The sequence below is a fragment of the Oncorhynchus clarkii genome, unplaced genomic scaffold (genome assembly GCF_045791955.1).
Source record: "Oncorhynchus clarkii lewisi isolate Uvic-CL-2024 unplaced genomic scaffold, UVic_Ocla_1.0 unplaced_contig_11132_pilon_pilon, whole genome shotgun sequence".
NCBI classification, from domain to species: Eukaryota; Metazoa; Chordata; class Actinopteri; order Salmoniformes; family Salmonidae; genus Oncorhynchus; species Oncorhynchus clarkii.
This window is the reverse complement of record NW_027258010.1, coordinates 42,441-60,626: the sequence shown is the minus strand read 5'-3', so window position 1 is coordinate 60,626 and position 18,186 is coordinate 42,441. Positions and strand designations below refer to the sequence as shown.

Genomic DNA, 18,186 nt, shown 5'->3' with positions numbered 1-18,186 from the left:
TTTTTTAAATCCGAAATTATACTTTCGTTACATTGTTTGCTAGCTCTGCTGGTTAGCTAACGCTCAGTCTCATTGACCACCAAACTTTGATAACACTAGCTAGCCACTCAATATAACATGTTTTAAACTAAATATATGTTAGCTAGCTAAGTTAGCCATGTTATGAACACAACTCTCATCTGCTATCATCATGATGCAAATTTGAGAGCAACAGTTAGCTTCCAAAAGCGGTTATAGCTTTGACTGCTTGCTGACAGTGAATTCAGAGCCGGTCAGCGGCCAGCAGCAAAACAAAACATCATTTTCCCAGGTTTCCCGTGAATAAATTGTAGTACCAGTCCATTACAACATACCCACGTGTCTTCTGATTAACAAGGGTTTCACTTCATCTGGGTAAAATCATCGTCATTGTAAGGGGGATTTCTCCAGTGGTTTGAGTGATGAATTGGTCTTCATCATCGTCATCATCGTCATTGTAAGGGGGATTTCTCTAGTGGTTTGAGTGGTGAATTGGTCTTCATCACTGTAAGGGGATTTTCCCAGTGGTTTGAGTGATGAATTGGTCTTCATCATCGTCATTGTAAGGGGGATTTTCCCAGTGATTTGAGTGATGAATTGGTCATCATCATCGTCATTGTAAGGGGGATTTTCCCAGTGATTTGAGTGATGAATTGGTCATCATCATCGTCATTGTAAGGGGGATTTCTCCAGTGGTTTGAGTGATGAATTGGTCATCATCATCATTGTAAGGGGGATTTCTCCAGTGGTTTGAAAGATGAATTGGTCTTCCAAAGAAAATGTTGTCAGAGGTTGCAATAGTAACCAAAGGGGGCATGGGCCTAGCGAAGGGTCAATTGACAAACATTTGAAAACATAAGGAAAAGTCACTACAGTAGACTTACCCCTGATCCCTGCTCCAGCCAGTAGCTGAGCCACCAGTTGCTGAAGGCAGTGGTCCCCACCAAGCAGATGAAGATGATGATGATGAGAGACAGCAGTATGTACCCTGGAGACCAGAGACACCAGAGGTGAGACCAGAGGAGAGAAAAGATCAGAGACCAGACGAGAGACCAGAGGGGAGAGGAGAGACCAGATGAGAGAGTATAGACCAGAGGAGAGAAAAGAGATGAGAGACCAGAGACCAGGCGAGAGACCAGAGGGGAGAGGAGAGACCAGAGGAGAGAAAATATGAGAGACCAGAGGAGAGAGGAGAGACCAGATGAGAGAGGAGAGACCAGATGAGAGAGGAGAGACCAGAGGAGAGAAAATATGAGACCAGAGACCAGACAAGAGACGAGAGGAGAGAAAATATGAGAGATCAGAGACAATTGTAAATGAGAACTTGTTCTTAACTAGCTTACCTGGTTAAATAAAGGAGAAAAAAAACAAGAAAAAATATCAAGAGGAGAGACCAGATGAGAGAGGAGAGACCAGATGGGAGAGGAGAGGGGAGACCAGAGGAGAGACCAGAGGAGAGACGAGAGGAGAGAGGAGAGGAGAGACCAGAGGAGAAAGGAGAGACCAGAGGAGAGACCAGAGGAGAAAACAGAGCAGAGACCAGAGGAGAGAGGAGAGACTAGAGGAGAGACCAGAGGAGAGACAAGAGGAGAGACCAGAGGAGAGACCAGAGGAGACACAAGAGGAGAGACTAGAGGAGAGACCAGAGGAGAGAGGAGAGACTAGAGGAGAGACCAGAGGAGACACCAGAGGAGAGACCAAAGGAGAGGGGAGAGAACAGAGGAGAGACCAGAGGAGACACCAGAGGAGAGACCAAAGGAGAGGGGAGAGGAGAGACCAAAGGAGAGAGGAGAGACTAGAGGAGACACCAGAGGAGACACCAGAGACAAGAGGAGACACCAGAGGTGAGACCAAAGGAGAGGGGAGAGTCCAGAGGAGAGACCAGAGGAGAGACCAAAGGAGAAGGGAGAGACTAGAGGAGAGACCAGAGGAGACACCAGAGGAGAGAGGAGAGGGGAGACCAGAGAAGAGACCAGTGGAGAGATCAGAGGAGAAACCAGAGAGAAGAAAGACCAGAGGAGACACCATAGGAGAGACCAGAGGAGAGAGGAGAGACCAGAGGAGAGAGGGGAGACCATACAAGAGACCAGAGGAGAGAGGAGAGACCATACAAGAGACCAGAGGAGAGAGGAGAGACCTAACCTCCTGCAGCTTTACAGTACTGGTGGTAGGTCAGGGTTAACTCGGGGTTAAGGTTCAGAGTGTGGTGTGTGTAAGGTGTGTTTCTAACCTCCTGCAGCTTTACAGTACTGGTGGTAGGTCCTCCAGGCAACAGAACCCTCCTGAGAACCCTCCTGAGTCACCAGCTGGTCCTTGGACTCTACCAGACAACAACAACAACAACTATCAACAAACAACTATCAACAGACAACATCAACATCAACATCAACCATAATAAACAACAACAACAAATACCAACAGGCATCATCAACAGCAACAGCAACAACAACAACCATAATAAACAACAACAACCATAATAAACAACAACAACCATAATAAACAACAAAAAAATATAAACAGGCATCATCAACAACAACATAATAAACAACAACCATAATAAACAACAACAACCATAATAAACAACAACAACAACAAATATCAACAGACATCATCAACAGCAACATCAACAACAACAACCATCATGTTGATGGAATGAATTGATTTGTTCATTTAAAATGTCACACAGTGTACAGCCATAATGATACTTCATGAGGATTGGAGGGCTAACATTACAGCCATAATGATACTTCATGAGGATTGGAGGGCTAACATTACAGCCATAATGATACTTCATGAGGATTGGAGGGCTAACATTACAGCCATAATGATACTTCATGAGGATTGGAGGGCTAACATTACAGCCATAATGATACTTCATGAGGATTGGAGGGCTAACATTACAGCCATAATTATACTTCATGAGGATTGGAGGGCTAAAATTACAGCCATAATGATACTTCATGAGGATTGGAGGGCTAACATTACAGCCATAATGATACTTCATGAGGATTGGAGGGCTAAAATTACAGCCATAATGATACTTCATGAGGATTGGAGGGCTAACATTACAGCCATAATGATACTTCATGAGGATTGGAGGGCTAACATTACAGCCATAATGATACTTCATGAGGATTGGAGGGCTAACATTACAGCCATAATGATACTTCATGAGGATTGGAGGGCTAAAATTACCGCTGACGTCACGTGATACCTCCCGACTTCCTCCCGACTCGTCCGGTTTCTCATCAGACATGTCAAAAGCTGTCGGAGAGAAAAACAGACGAGACGTAAATCCCCAGTAATGACGCACAACAGACCTTTTAACGCAGAGCTACATATAAGAATGTAGTGTATGAAACAAGACACGAGAACAAAAACCTTTTGTTTCCAATTGCATTTACATACAGGACGTGAGAACAGACCGTGTCTATGTTGAGATATGAATGGATCTCTAGTTTATCATACATACAGGACGTGAGAACAGACCGTGTCTATGTTGAGATATGTATGGATCTCTAGTTTATCATACATACAGGATGTGTCAACAGACCGTGTCTATGTTGAGATATGTATGGATCTCTAGCTTATCAAACCTGGGTTAGCTAGTCCTTTTCCCTTGTGATCATCCAGGTTCTTCTCCTTCGTGTCGATGGGGTCTGGTTGTGTCGGCTGCTCCTCAGGTTGTTCCTAACGTACAGGATTAAGTGATATACATTAATAATGTGGGAGAAATATATTTATCTCTCGAGAGTCTTGACAATACAGTATACGACTGTGTATTTGATGTTTTGTGTGGAAAACCCAGACTGGACATAGTCTCCTTCAGGTGGACTGATCCTAATAAACTAGACTAAAACATGATATCTAGACTGGACATAGTCTCCTCTGGATGGAGTGATCCTAACGATGTTCTTGGATAGTGATTGAATTTCACTTGTTGCCGTAGTCAATGAATAATTAAACATGACAGTTCCTCTTGGCTCCACCCTTACGGACTGTATCTATTGGCTCTGAAACCAGAGGTAGTGATGGATAACGGGAGATCTTACCTGTATCTATTGGCTCTGAAACCAGAGGTAGAGATGGATAACGGGAGATCTTACCTGTATCTATTGGCTCTGAAACCAGAGGTAGAGATGGATAACGGGAGATCTTACCTGTATCTATTAGCTCTGAAACCAGATGGATAACGGGAGATCTTACCTGCATCTGGAAGTTGTTGATCATCTGTGCGTACCGGCCTTTAGCTTTCATCAGAGCTTTGTGTGTCCCTGCCTCCTTTATCTTTCCACTCTCCAACACCAGTATCTCATCACAGAACTCCAGATACTGATACACACAAAGACAGATAGAGAGGGGGAGGAAGAGAGAGAGAGAGGGGGGGAGGAAGAGAGAGAGAGACAAAGAGAGAGAGAGAGAGAAAGAGAGAGAGAGAGGGGAATAGTAACGTTAATAACTTGAGGAGGGGAGAGAGGATATCCCTGTTGCGACCTTTTGCCACATTTCAGGCTTCAAACATAAACATATAAAACTGTATTTTTTTGTGAAGAATCAACAACAAGTGGGACACAATCATGAAGTGGAACGACATTTATTGGATATTTCAAACTTTTTTAACAAATCAAAAACTGAAAAATTGGGCGTGCAAAATTATTCAGCCCCCTTAAGTTAATACTTTGTAGCGCCACCTTTTGCTGCGATTACAGCTGTAAGTCGCTTGGGGTATGTCTCTATCAGTTTTGCACATCGAGAGACTGAAATTTTTTCCCATTCCTCCTTGCAAAACTGCTCGAGCTCAGTGAGGTTGGATGGAGAGCATTTGTGAACAGCAGTTTTCAGTTCTTTCCACAGATTCTCGATTGGATTCAGGTCTGGACTTTGACTTGGCCATTCTAACACCTGGATATGTTTATTTTTGAACCATTCCATTGTAGATTTTGCTTTATGTTTTGGATCATTGTCTTGTTGGAAGACAAATTTCCGTCCCAGTCTCAGGTCTTTTGCAGACTCCATCAGGTTTTCTTCCAGAATGGTCCTGTATTTGGCTCCATCCATCTTCCCATCAATTTTAACCATCTTCCCTGTCCCTGCTGAAGAAAAGCAGGCCCAAACCATGATGCTGCCACCACCATGTTTGACAGTGGGGATGGTGTGTTCAGCTGTGTTGCTTTTACTCCAAACATAACGTTTTGCATTGTTGCCAAAAAGTTCAATTTTGGTTTCATCTGACCAGAGCACCTTCTTCCACATGTTTGGTGTGTCTCCCAGGTGGCTTGTGGCAAACTTTAAACAACACTTTTTATGGATATCTTTAAGAAATGGCTTTCTTCTTGCCACTCTTCCATAAAGGCCAGATTTGTGCAATATACGACTGATTGTTGTCCTATGGACAGAGTCTCCCACCTCAGCTGTAGATCTCTGCAGTTCATCCAGAGTGATCATGGGCCTCTTGGCTGCATCTCTGATCAGTCTTCTCCTTGTATGAGCTGAAAGTTTAGAGGGACGGCCAGGTCTTGGTAGATTTGCAGTGGTCTGATACTACTTTCTGTTACGGATACAGGTATCCTGTGTCTGTGTGTATCCTGTGTGTGTTTCTTTTCTCTCCTTCTCCCCTCACAGGTGAAAATCATTACTCCCCAATCAGTCAACAATCAACCCATCAATCAGAAGACACACCTCCTCCTGTTTCCTACCCTATCACAGTTCCTTCCCCATGGTTTAAAAACCCCATCATTTGTTTGTTCAGAAGCTCAATCTTTTTGTAATGCCATGTTGGTAGATCTCTGCTCTTGATAGATTTCAGTAGCTCAATCTTTGTAATGCCATGCTGGTAGAACTCTGCTCTATATAGATTTCTAGCTTAATCTCTTTGTAAATGCCATGTTTGTAGACCTCTGTTTTGCACGCGCTCTCTGTGTATTAATTAACCTCTCTTTTGTTTGAGCACCTCCATAGCACTTTGTCATCACCTGTGAGTATTGTTTTGGTTATGGTGTTTGTTTGTTGCTGGTGGGAAAAGGGGAAACCAAGACAAGTCGCCCATGGGCATACACTACCCGTAGGTAAACTTTGTTAAAAACACTAGTTAGAACTGGGTGGACCACCCACTGTATTTTTGGTTAGTTAGCTGTTGTTGAAATAGGCTAGTCTAGCTTAGGGGTGTTTTTGCATATTTGTTTCTTTCCTTGGGTCCAGCTCAGCCCCTTTTCCTGCTCTCCCCCCCATTACCGTGTGTTTTACAATAAACCCTGAGTTTGACGGTATTATTTCAGTTGTCCTGGTTATTTCGTTCACACGTACTTTGTCACAATTATAATTTACATGAGTTATGTTACGCGTCTCATTACCATCCCCCCTAGACTGTCGGGCCAAAAAGGGATTCGTAACACTTCCATTTCAATATTATCGCTTGCACAGTGCTCCTTGGGATGTTTAAAGATTGGGAAATCTTTTTGTATCCAAATCCGGCTTTAAACTTCTTCACAACAGTATCTCGGACCTGCCTGGTGTGTTCCTTGTTCTTCATGAGGCTCTCTGCGCTTTTAACGGACCTCTGAGACTATCACAGTGCAGGTGCATTTATAAAGAGACTTGATTACACACAGGTGGATTGTATTTATCATCATTAGTCATTTAGGTCAACATTGGATCATTCAGAGATCCTCACTGAACTTCTGGAGAGAGTTTGCTGCACTGAAAGTAAAGGGGCTGAATAATTTTGCACGCCCAATTTTTCAGTTTTTGATTTGTTAAAGTTTGAAATATCCAATAAATGTCGTTCCACTTCATGATTGTGTCCCACTTGTTGATTCTTCACAAAAAAATACAGTTTTATATCTTTATGTTTGAAGCCTGAAATGTGGCAAAAGGTCGCAAAGTTCAAGGGGGCCGAATACTTTCGCAAGGCACTGTATACCTTCAAATCAGTGGATTCAGCTATTTCAGCCACACTCGCTGCTGAGAGGTGTACAACATCGAGCACACAGCCATGCAATCTCCATAGACAAAGGCAGTAAAATAGCCTTACTGGAGAGCTCAGTGGCTTTCAACGTGGCACCGCCAATAGGATGCCACCTTTCCAACAAGTCAGTTCATAAAATTCCTGCCCTGCTAGAGCTGCCCCCGGCCAACTGGTAAGTGCTGTTATTGTGAAGTTGAAACGTCTAGGAGCAACAACGGCTCGACCGTGAAGTGGTAGGCCACACAAGCTCACAGAACTGGACCGCCGAGTGCTGAAGTGCATTGCGCGTAAAAAGCACCTGTCCTCGGTTGCAACACTCACTACTGAGTTACAAACTGCCTCTGGAAGCAACGTCAGCACAATAACTGTTCGTCGGGAGCTTCATGAAATGGGTTTCCGTGGCCGAGCAGCCGATTGATTTTCAGCCCCTTAGTTCCAGTGAAGGGAAATCTTAATGCTACAGACATTCTAGACCGGATTTTCCACAAACATAAAACGTTGTATCCAGGACAAAAATAGAATTACTTTTTGCAGTATTAGTTTAGTGTCTTGTTGCAAACAGGAGGCATGTTTTGGAATATTTTTATTCTGTACAGACTTCCTTCTTTTCACTCTGTTAATTATGTTCGTATTGTGGAGTAACTACAATGTTGTTGATCCATCCTCAGTTCTCTCCTATCACAGCCATGAAACTCTAACTGTTTTAAAGTCACCATTGGTGACTGAGCGGTTTCCTTCCTCTCAGGCAACTGAGTTAGGAAGGATGCCTGTATCTTCGTAGTGACTGGGTGTATTGATACACCATCCAAAGTGTAATTAATAACTTCACCAACCTCAAAGGGAAATTCAATGTCTGCTTTTTTTATTTTATTTTTTATCCATCTACCAATAGGTGACGTTCTCCACGAGGCATTGGAAAAACTACCTGTTCTTTGCGGTTGAATCTATGTTTGAAATTCAGGGACCTGGCGGATAATTGTATGTGTGGGGTACGGAGATGAGCTAGTCATTTATTTCGCACACATAGAGTCCATGCAATTTATTATGTGATTTGTTAAGTTCATTTTGTACTCCTGAATTTATTTAGACTTGCCATAACAAAGAGATTGAATACTTATTGACTCAAGACATTTCAATTTTAATTTATAATTAATTAGTAAAAAATTCAGAAAAAACATAACTCTACTTTGATATTATGGGATATTGTGTGTAGGCCAGTAACAAACAAGCTAAATGTATTTATATTTTAAATTCAGGCTGCAAAAAAGTCAAGTTAACCAAATACTGTATCCACCCGGACAATCTGCATGGACCCTTTTTACACTAACTCTTGTCTCATCACATACACTGCTGCTACTGTTTATTATCTATCCTGCTTAGTCACTTTATCCCTACCTATATGTACACATCTACCTCAACTACCTCGTACCACTACACATTGACTCAGTACTGGTACTTCCTGTATATAGCCAAGTTAATACCTCGTACCCCTGCACATTGACTCAGTACTGGTACTTCCTGTATATAGCCATGTTATTTCCTCGTACCCCTGAACATTGACTCAGTACTGGTACTTCCTGTGTATAGCCATGTTATTACCTCGTACCCCTGAACATTGACTCAGTACTGGTACCCAGTGTATATAGCCATGTTATTACCTGGTACTTCCTGTATATAGCCATGTTATTACCTGGTACTTCCTGTATATAGCCATGTTATTACCTCGTACCCCTGTACATTGACTCAGTACTGGTACCCAGTGTATATAGCCATGTTATTACCTCGTACCCCTGCACATTGACTCAGTACTGGTAGCCAGTGTATACAGCCATGTTATTACCTCGTACCTGTGTACATTATACAGCCATGTTATTGCCTCGTACCCCTGTACATTGACTCAGTACAGGTACTTCCTGTATATAGCCATGTTATTACCTCGTACCCCTGTACATTGACTCAGTACTGGTAGCCAGTGTATACAGCCATGTTATGACCTCGTACCCCTGCACATCGACTCAGTACTGGTACCCAGTGAATACAGCCATGTTATGACCTCGTACCCCTGCCCATTGACTCAGTACTGGTACCCAGTGTATACAGCCATGTTATCGTTATTCATTGTGGATTTATTCCTCATGTCATTATCTTCTATAATTTTCTAAAAATGTTCTCTGCATTGTTGGGAAGTCAGCATTTCACTGTTAGTCTACACCTGTTGTTTTACGAAGCATGTGACCAATACATTGGATTGGATTGGTTCTCCACCCTGTTGTTTTACGAAGCATGTGACCAATACATTGGATTGGATTGGTTCTCCACCCTGTTGTTTTACGAAGCATGTGACCAATACATTGGATTGGTTCTCTACCCTGTTGTTTTACGAAGCATGTGACCAATACATTGGATTGGATTGGTTCTCTACCCTGTTGTTTTACGAAGCATGTGACCAATACATTGGATTGGATTGGTTCTCTACCCTGTTGTTTTACGAAGCATGTGACCAATAGATTGGATTGGTTCTCTACCCTGTTGTTTTACGAAGCATGTGACCAATACATTGGATTGGATTGGTTCTCCACCCTGTTGTTTTACGAAGCATGTGACCAATACATTGGATTGGATTGGTTCTCCACCCTGTTGTTTTACGAAGCATGTGACCAATACATTGGATTGGATTGGTTCTCCACCCTGTTGTTTTACGAAGCATGTGACCAATACATTGGATTGGATTGGTTCTCCACCCTGTTGTTAGGGAGTTTCTGGAGGCAAAACTCTGGATATTTTTTTATTCCTACCGGTTTTTCCATAATTCCTGGTCGAAGGATTCCCAGGTGAAAGATTCCCGCTCCTTATTCTCTCCTATATTTCCACCGAGAATCCTTCCAGAACAGAAACTCTGAAAATAACCTGTGAACTCTGGGAGAAGTTTTTGCAACCCTAGGTTCTGAACACACCATGAATACACCCAAGAGTGACAAGGCTACAAGGTCTTTAAATTATATAAAGACAAAGATGCAATTAAAGACTGCACATTCCTAAACGAGTGAGATAATCAAGGGAAACGTAACTGTAAGCTCGTAACCAGCAGTGACTCCCTACCTGTAGTTGATGGGTGACCAGGATAATACTCTTCCCCTTCAGGGTCTTCTTGATACACTCCTCAAAGATGTGTTTCCCTACGTGGGCGTCCACCGCAGACAGAGGGTCGTCCAGCAGGATAATGTCTTTGTTGGAGTAGACCGCTCTGGCCAGACTGATCCTCTGCTTCTGACCCCCAGACAGGTTCAGGCCTCGCTCACCTATCTACAGAACCAGCAATACAACCCAGTCAGACCAGAACAGGTTCAGACATCACTCACCTATCTACAGAACCAGCAATACAACCCAGTCAGAACAGAACAGGTTCAGACATCACTCACCTATCTACAGGACCTCATATATATAATAGACTTAAACAAGCTCTCTAGGTTTCGGCCCTGTTCATCTATCTACAGAGAAACCCAGACGCTACCGACTAGGTTTCAGCCCTGTTCATCTATCTACAGAGAAACCCAGACACTACCGACTAGGTTTCGGCCCTGTTCATCTATCTACAGAGAAACCCAGACGCTACCGACTAGGTTTCGGCTCTGTTCATCTATCTACAGAGAAAACCCAGTCGGTAGCGTCCAGGTTTGGGCCCTGTTCATCTATCTACAGAGAAAACCCAGTAGGTAGCATCCGGGTTCGGGCCCTGTTCATCTATCTACAGAGAAAACCCAGTCGGTAGCGTCCAGGTTTGGGCCCTGTTCATCTATCTACAGAGAAAACCCAGTCGGTAGCGTCCAGGTTCGGGCCCTGTTCATCTATCTACAGAGAAAACCCAGTAGGTAGCATCCGGGTTCGGGCCCTGTTCATCTATCTACAGAGAAAACCCAGTCGGTAGCGTCCAGGTTTGGGCCCTGTTCATCTATCTACAGAGAAAACCCAGTCGGTAGCGTCCAGGTTCGGGCCCTGTTCATCTATCTACAGAGAAAACCCAGTCGGTAGCGTCCGGGTTTTGGCCCTGTTCATCTATCCACAGAGAAAACCTAGTCGGTAGCGTCTGGGTCTGGGCCCTGTTCATCTATCTACAGAGAAAACCCAGTCGGTAGCGTCCAGGTTTGGGCCCTGTTCATCTATCTACAGAGAAAACCCAGTCGGTAGCGTCCAGGTTCGGGCCCTGTTCATCTATCTACAGAGAAAACCCAGTCGGTAGCGTCCGGGTTTGGGCCCTATTCATCTATCTACAGAGAAAACCTAGTTGGTAGCGTCAGGGTCTGGGCCCTGTTCATCTATCTACAGAGAAAACCTAGTTGGTAGCGTCTGGGTCTGGGCCCTGTTCATCTATCTACAGAGAAAACCCAGTCGGTAGCGTCCAGGTTCGGGCCCTGTTCATCTATCTACAGAGAAAACCCAGTCGGTAGCGTCTGGGTTTGGGCCCTATTCATCTATCTACAGAGAAAACCTAGTTGGTAGCGTCTGGGTCTGGGCCCTGTTCATCTATCTACAGAGAAAACCTAGTCGGTAGCGTCTGGGTCTGGGCCCTGTTCATCTATCTACAGAGAAAACCTAGTCGGTAGCGTCTGGGTCTGGGCCCTGTTCATCTATCTACAGAGAAAACCCAGTCGGTAGCGTCCAGGTTCGGGCCCTGTTCATCTATCTACAGAGAAAACCCAGTCGGTAGCGTCTGGGTTTGGGCCCTATTCATCTATCTACAGAGAAAACCTAGTTGGTAGCGTCTGGGTCTGGGCCCTGTTCATCTATCTACAGAGAAAACCTAGTTGGTAGCGTCTGGGTCTGGGCCCTGTTCATCTATCTACAGAGAAAACCCAGTCGGTAGCGTCCAGGTTCGGGCCCTGTTCATCTATCTACAGAGAAAACCCAGTCGGTAGCGTCCAGGTTCGGGTCGTTATTTGAAAGTCAAAAGACGTTCTGAGCTCAAGAATCAACTGAACGACTCAAACCCTGGATATACGTGAGCCCTTACCTCAGTTTTATCGCCATAGGGAAGAATAGCCAGATCTGGTATCAGGCTACAGGCACTGATGACTTTGTCATACCTTTACGAAATACAAAAATGTGCAATAATTATTAAGACATTAAGACATTCATTCATTCATTCAGGAGAACAGCATGGTTATCAGGGATTCATTCAGGAGAACAACATGGGTAATCAGGGATTCATTCATTCAGAGGAACAACATGATTATCAGGGATTCATTCATTCAGGAGAACAACATGGTTATCAGGGATTCATTCAGGAGAACAACATGGTTATCAGGGATTCATTCATTCTGGAGAACAACATGGTTATCAGGGATTCATTCAGGAGAACAACATGGTTATCAGGGATTCATTCAGGAGAACAACATGGTTATCAGTGATTCATTCATTCAGGAGAACAACATGGTTATCAGGGATTCATTCATTCAGGAGAACAACATGGTTATCAGGGATTCATTCATTCAGGAGAACAACATGGTTATCAGGGATTCATTCATTCAGGAGAACAACATGGTTATCAGGGATTCATTCATTCAGGAGAACAACATGGTTATCAGGGATTCATTCATTCAGGAGAACAACATGGTTATCAGGGATTCATTCAGGAGAACAACATGATTATCAGGGATTCATTCAGGAGAACAACATGGTTATCAGGGATTCATTCAGGAGAACAACATGGTTATCAGGGATTCATTCAGGAGAACAACATGGGTTATCAGGGATTCATTCATTCTGGAGAACAACATGGTTATCAGGGATTCATTCATTCAGGAGAACAACATGGTTATCAGGGATTCATTAATTCAGGAGAACAACATGGGTTATCTGGGATTCATTCAGGAGAACAACATGGTTATCAGGGATTCATTAAGGAGAACAACATGGTTATCAGGGATTCATTCAGGAGAACAACATGGTTATCAGGGATTCTATCTGGTGAACAACATGGATTATCAGGGATGTGATATTATAACATCTATGTGATGTTGCATGTTAGCACTCAGTTTCGATAGCGGTCTTGTTTGTTTGTTTGTTTGTTTGTTTAGTGTACTTCGTGTTTTTTGTCACTCTTTAAAAGTACGTATTCACACCACGCTGCTCTTTGGTCTCCTCACTATGACGATTGTGACAATTGCCTGGCAGGTAAAGTAAAGGAGAACAGACCACAGTAACATTACCTGGCCAGCTAAAGTAAAGGAGAACAGACCACAGTAGCATTACCTGGCCAGGTAAAGTAAAGGAGAACAGACCACAGTAACATTACCTGGCCAGGTAAAGTAAAGGAGAACAGACCACAGTAACATTACCTGGCCAGGTAAAGTAAAGGAGAACAGACCACAGTAACATTACCTGGCCAGGTAAAGTAAAGGAGAACAGTAACAGTAACATTACCTGGCCAGGTAAAGTAAAGGAGAACAGACCACAGTAAAATTACCTGGCCAGGTAAAGTAAAGGAGAAAAGACCATAGTAACATTACCTGGCCAGGGAAGTAAAGGAGAACAGACCAGAGTAACATTACCTGGTCAGGTAAAGTAAAGGAGAACAGACCACAGTAACATTACCTGGCCAGGTAAAGTAAAGGAGAACAGACCACAGTAACATTACCTGGCAGGTAAAGTAAAGGAGAACAGACCAGAGTAGCATTACCTGGCCAGGTAAAGTAAAGGAGAACAGACCACAGTAACATTACCTGGCCAGGTAAAGTAAAGGAGAACAGACCACAGTAACATTACCTGGCCAGGTAAAGTAAAGGAGAACAGACCACAGTAACATTACCTGGCCAGGTAAAGTAAAGGAGAACAGACCACAGTAACATTATCTGGCCAGGTAAAGTAAAGGAGAACAGACCACAGTAACATTACCTGGCCAGGTAAAGTAAAGGAGAACAGACCAGAGTAACATTACCTGGCAGGTAAAGTAAAGGAGAACAGACCACAGTAACATTACCTGGCCAGGTTAAAGTAAAGGAGAACAGATCACAGTAACATTACCTGGCCAGGTAAAGTAAAGGAGAACAGACCACGGTAACATTACCTGGCCAGGTAAAGTAAAGGAGAACAGACCATAGTAACATTACCTGGCAGGTAAAGTAAAGGAGAACAGACCACAGTAACATTACCTGGTCAGGTAAAGTAAAGGAGAACAGACCACAGTAACATTACCTGGCCAGGTAAAGTAAAGGAGAACAGACCACAGTAACATTACCTGGCCAGGTAAAGTAAAGGAGAACAGACCACAGTAACATTACCTGGCCAGGTAAAGTAAAGGAGAACAGACCACAGTAACATTACCTGGCAGGTAAAGTAAAGGAGAACAGATCACAGTAACATTACCTGGCCAGGTAAAGTAAAGGAGAACAGACCAGAGTAACATTACCTGGCAGGTAAAGTAAAGGAGAACAGACCACAGTAACATTACCTGGCCAGGTAAAGTAAAGGAGAACAGACCATAGTAACATTACCTGGCCAGGTAAAGTAAAGGAGAACAGACCATAGTAACATTACCTGGCCAGGTAAAGTAAAGGAGAACAGACCACAGTAACATTACCTGGCAGGTAAAGTAAAGGAGAACAGACCATAGTAACATTACCTGGCCAGGTAAAGTAAAGGAGAACAGACCACAGTAACATTACCTGGCCAGGTAAAGTAAAGGAGAACAGACCACAGTAACATTACCTGGAAGGTAAAGTAAAGGAGAACAGACCACAGTAACATTACCTGGCAGGTAAAGTAAAGGAGAACAGACCACAGTAACATTACCTGGCCAGGTAAAGTAAAGGAGAACAGACCACAGTAACATTACCTGGCAGGTAAAGTAAAGGAGAACAGATCACAGTAACATTACCTGGCCAGGTAAAGTAAAGGAGAACAGACCAGAGTAACATTACCTGGCAAGGTCAAGTAAAGGAGAACAGACCAGAGTAACATTACCTGGCCAGGTAAAGTAAAGGAGAACAGACCATTGTAACATTACCTGGCCAGGTAAAGTAAAGGAGAATAGACCATAGTAACATTACCTGGCCAGGTTAAAGTAAAGGAGAACAGACCACAGTAACATTACCTGGCCAGGTAAAGTAAAGGAGAACAGACCACAGTAACATTACCTGGCAGGTAAAGTAAAGGAGAACAGACCACAGTAACGTTACCTGTCCAGGTAGAGTAAAGGAGAACAGACCACAGTAACATTACCTGGCCAGGTAAAGTAAAGGAGAACAGACCACAGTAACATTACCTGGCAGGTAAAGTAAAGGAGAACAGACCACAACAACATTACCTGGCAGGTAAAGTAAAGGAGAACAGACCACAGTAACATTACCTGGCAGGTAAAGTAAAGGAGAACAGACCACAGTAACATTACCTGGCCAGGTAAAGTAAAGGAGAACAGACCACAGTAACATTACCTGGCAGGTAAAGTAAAGGAGAACAGACCACAGTAACATTACCTGGCAGGTAAAGTAAAGGAGAACAGACCACAGTAACATTACCTGGCAGGTAAAGTAAAGGAGAACAGACCACAGTAACATTACCTGGCAGGTAAAGTAAAGGAGAACAGACCACAGTAACATTACCTGGCCAGGTAAAGTAAAGGAGAACAGACCACAGTAACATTACCTGGCCAGGTAAAGTGAAGGAGAACAGTAACATTACCTGGCCAGGTAAAGTAAAGGAGAACAGACCATAGTAACATTACCTGGCCAGGTAAAGTAAAGGAGAACAGACCACAGTAACATTACCTGGCCAGGTAAAGTAAAGGAGAACAGACCATAGTAACATTACCTGGCAGGTAAAGTAAAGGAGAACAGACCACAGTAACATTACCTGGTCAGGTAAAGTAAAGGAGAACAGACCACAGTAACATTACCTGGCCAGGTAAAGTAAAGGAGAACAGACCACAGTAACATTACCTGGCCAGGTAAAGTAAAGGAGAACAGACCACAGTAACATTACCTGGCAGGTAAAGTAAAGGAGAACAGACCACAGTAACGTTACCTGTCCAGGTAGAGTAAAGGAGAACAGACCACAGTAACATTACCTGGCCAGGTAAAGTAAAGGAGAACAGACCACAGTAACATTACCTGGCAGGTAAAGTAAAGGAGAACAGACCACAACAACATTACCTGGCAGGTAAAGTAAAGGAGAACAGACCACAGTAACATTACCTGGCAGGTAAAGTAAAGGAGAACAGACCACAGTAACATTACCTGGCCAGGTAAAGTAAAGGAGAACAGACCACAGTAACATTACCTGGCAGGTAAAGTAAAGGAGAACAGACCACAGTAACATTACCTGGCAGGTAAAGTAAAGGAGAACAGACCACAGTAACATTACCTGGCAGGTAAAGTAAAGGAGAACAGACCACAGTAACATTACCTGGCAGGTAAAGTAAAGGAGAACAGACCACAGTAACATTACCTGGCCAGGTAAAGTAAAGGAGAACAGACCACAGTAACATTACCTGGCCAGGTAAAGTGAAGGAGAACAGTAACATTACCTGGCCAGGTAAAGTAAAGGAGAACAGACCATAGTAACATTACCTGGCCAGGTAAAGTAAAGGAGAACAGACCACAGTAACATTACCTGGCCAGGTAAAGTAAAGGAGAACAGACCATAGTAACATTACCTGGCAGGTAAAGTAAAGGAGAACAGACCACAGTAACATTACCTGGTCAGGTAAAGTAAAGGAGAACAGACCACAGTAACATTACCTGGCCAGGTAAAGTAAAGGAGAACAGACCACAGTAACATTACCTGGCCAGGTAAAGTAAAGGAGAACAGACCACAGTAACATTACCTGGCCAGGTAAAGTAAAGGAGAACAGACCACAGTAACATTACCTGGCAGGTAAAGTAAAGGAGAACAGATCACAGTAACATTACCTGGCCAGGTAAAGTAAAGGAGAACAGACCAGAGTAACATTACCTGGCAGGTAAAGTAAAGGAGAACAGACCACAGTAACATTACCTGGCAGGTAAAGTAAAGGAGAACAGACCATAGTAACATTACCTGGCCAGGTAAAGTAAAGGAGAACAGACCACAGTAACATTACCTGGCCAGGTAAAGTAAAGGAGAACAGACCACAGTAACATTACCTGGCCAGGTAAAGTAAAGGAGAACAGACCACAGTAACATTACCTGGCCAGGTAAAGTAAAGGAGAACAGTAACAGTAACATTACCTGGTCAGGTAAAGTAAAGGAGAACAGACCACAGTAAAATTACCTGGCCAGGTAAAGTAAAGGAGAAAAGACCATAGTAACATTACCTGGCCAGGTAAAGTAAAGGAGAACAGACCATAGTAACATTACCTGGCAGGTAAAGTAAAGGAGAACAGACCACAGTAACATTACCTGGTCAGGTAAAGTAAAGGAGAACAGACCACAGTAACATTACCTGGCCAGGTAAAGTAAAGGAGAACAGACCACAGTAACATTACCTGGCCAGGTAAAGTAAAGGAGAACAGACCACAGTAACATTACCTGGCCAGGTAAAGTAAAGGAGAACAGACCACAGTAACATTACCTGGCAGGTAAAGTAAAGGAGAACAGATCACAGTAACATTACCTGGCCAGGTAAAGTAAAGGAGAACAGACCAGAGTAACATTACCTGGCAGGTAAAGTAAAGGAGAACAGACCAGAGTAACATTACCTGGCCAGGTAAAGTAAAGGAGAACAGACCACAGTAACATTACCTGGCCAGGTAAAGTAAAGGAGAACAGACCACAGTAACATTACCTGGCCAGGTAAAGTAAAGGAGAACAGACCACAGTAACATTACCTGGCCAGGTAAAGTAAAGGAGAACAGTAACAGTAACATTACCTGGCCAGGTAAAGTAAAAGAGAACAGACCACAGTAAAATTACCTGGCCAGGTAAAGTAAAGGAGAAAAGACCATAGTAACATTACCTGGCCAGGTAAAGTAAAGGAGAACAGACCATAGTAACATTACCTGGCAGGTAAAGTAAAGGAGAACAGACCACAGTAACATTACCTGGTCAGGTAAAGTAAAGGAGAACAGACCACAGTAACATTACCTGGCCAGGTAAAGTAAAGGAGAACAGACCACAGTAACATTACCTGGCCAGGTAAAGTAAAGGAGAACAGACCACAGTAACATTACCTGGCCAGGTAAAGTAAAGGAGAACAGACCACAGTAACATTACCTGGCAGGTAAAGTAAA

At 43.4% G+C, this 18,186-nt stretch overlaps 1 protein-coding gene across 2 annotated transcripts in view; it reads right to left on the bottom strand.

Annotated features, from left to right (window-relative positions):
* Nucleotides 1–18,186, bottom strand: part of LOC139394483 (ATP-binding cassette sub-family C member 12-like) — a 95,575-nt gene that overhangs the window by 38,224 nt on the left and 39,165 nt on the right. For both annotated transcript variants that reach the window (XR_011629827.1, XM_071142557.1), the window contains exons 11-17: nt 11,991–12,063; nt 10,082–10,285; nt 4,225–4,350; nt 3,615–3,708; nt 3,214–3,282; nt 2,249–2,338; nt 903–1,006 (exon numbers count right to left, since the gene is read on the bottom strand). Coding sequence is in view for 1 of the 2 variants with exons in the window: in XM_071142557.1 (XP_070998658.1) it covers nt 903–1,006; nt 2,249–2,338; nt 3,214–3,282; nt 3,615–3,708; nt 4,225–4,350; nt 10,082–10,285; nt 11,991–12,063 (760 nt within the window). In the remaining variant the exon portion in view is untranslated. The remainder of the gene's footprint in view (nt 1–902; nt 1,007–2,248; nt 2,339–3,213; nt 3,283–3,614; nt 3,709–4,224; nt 4,351–10,081; nt 10,286–11,990; nt 12,064–18,186) is intronic.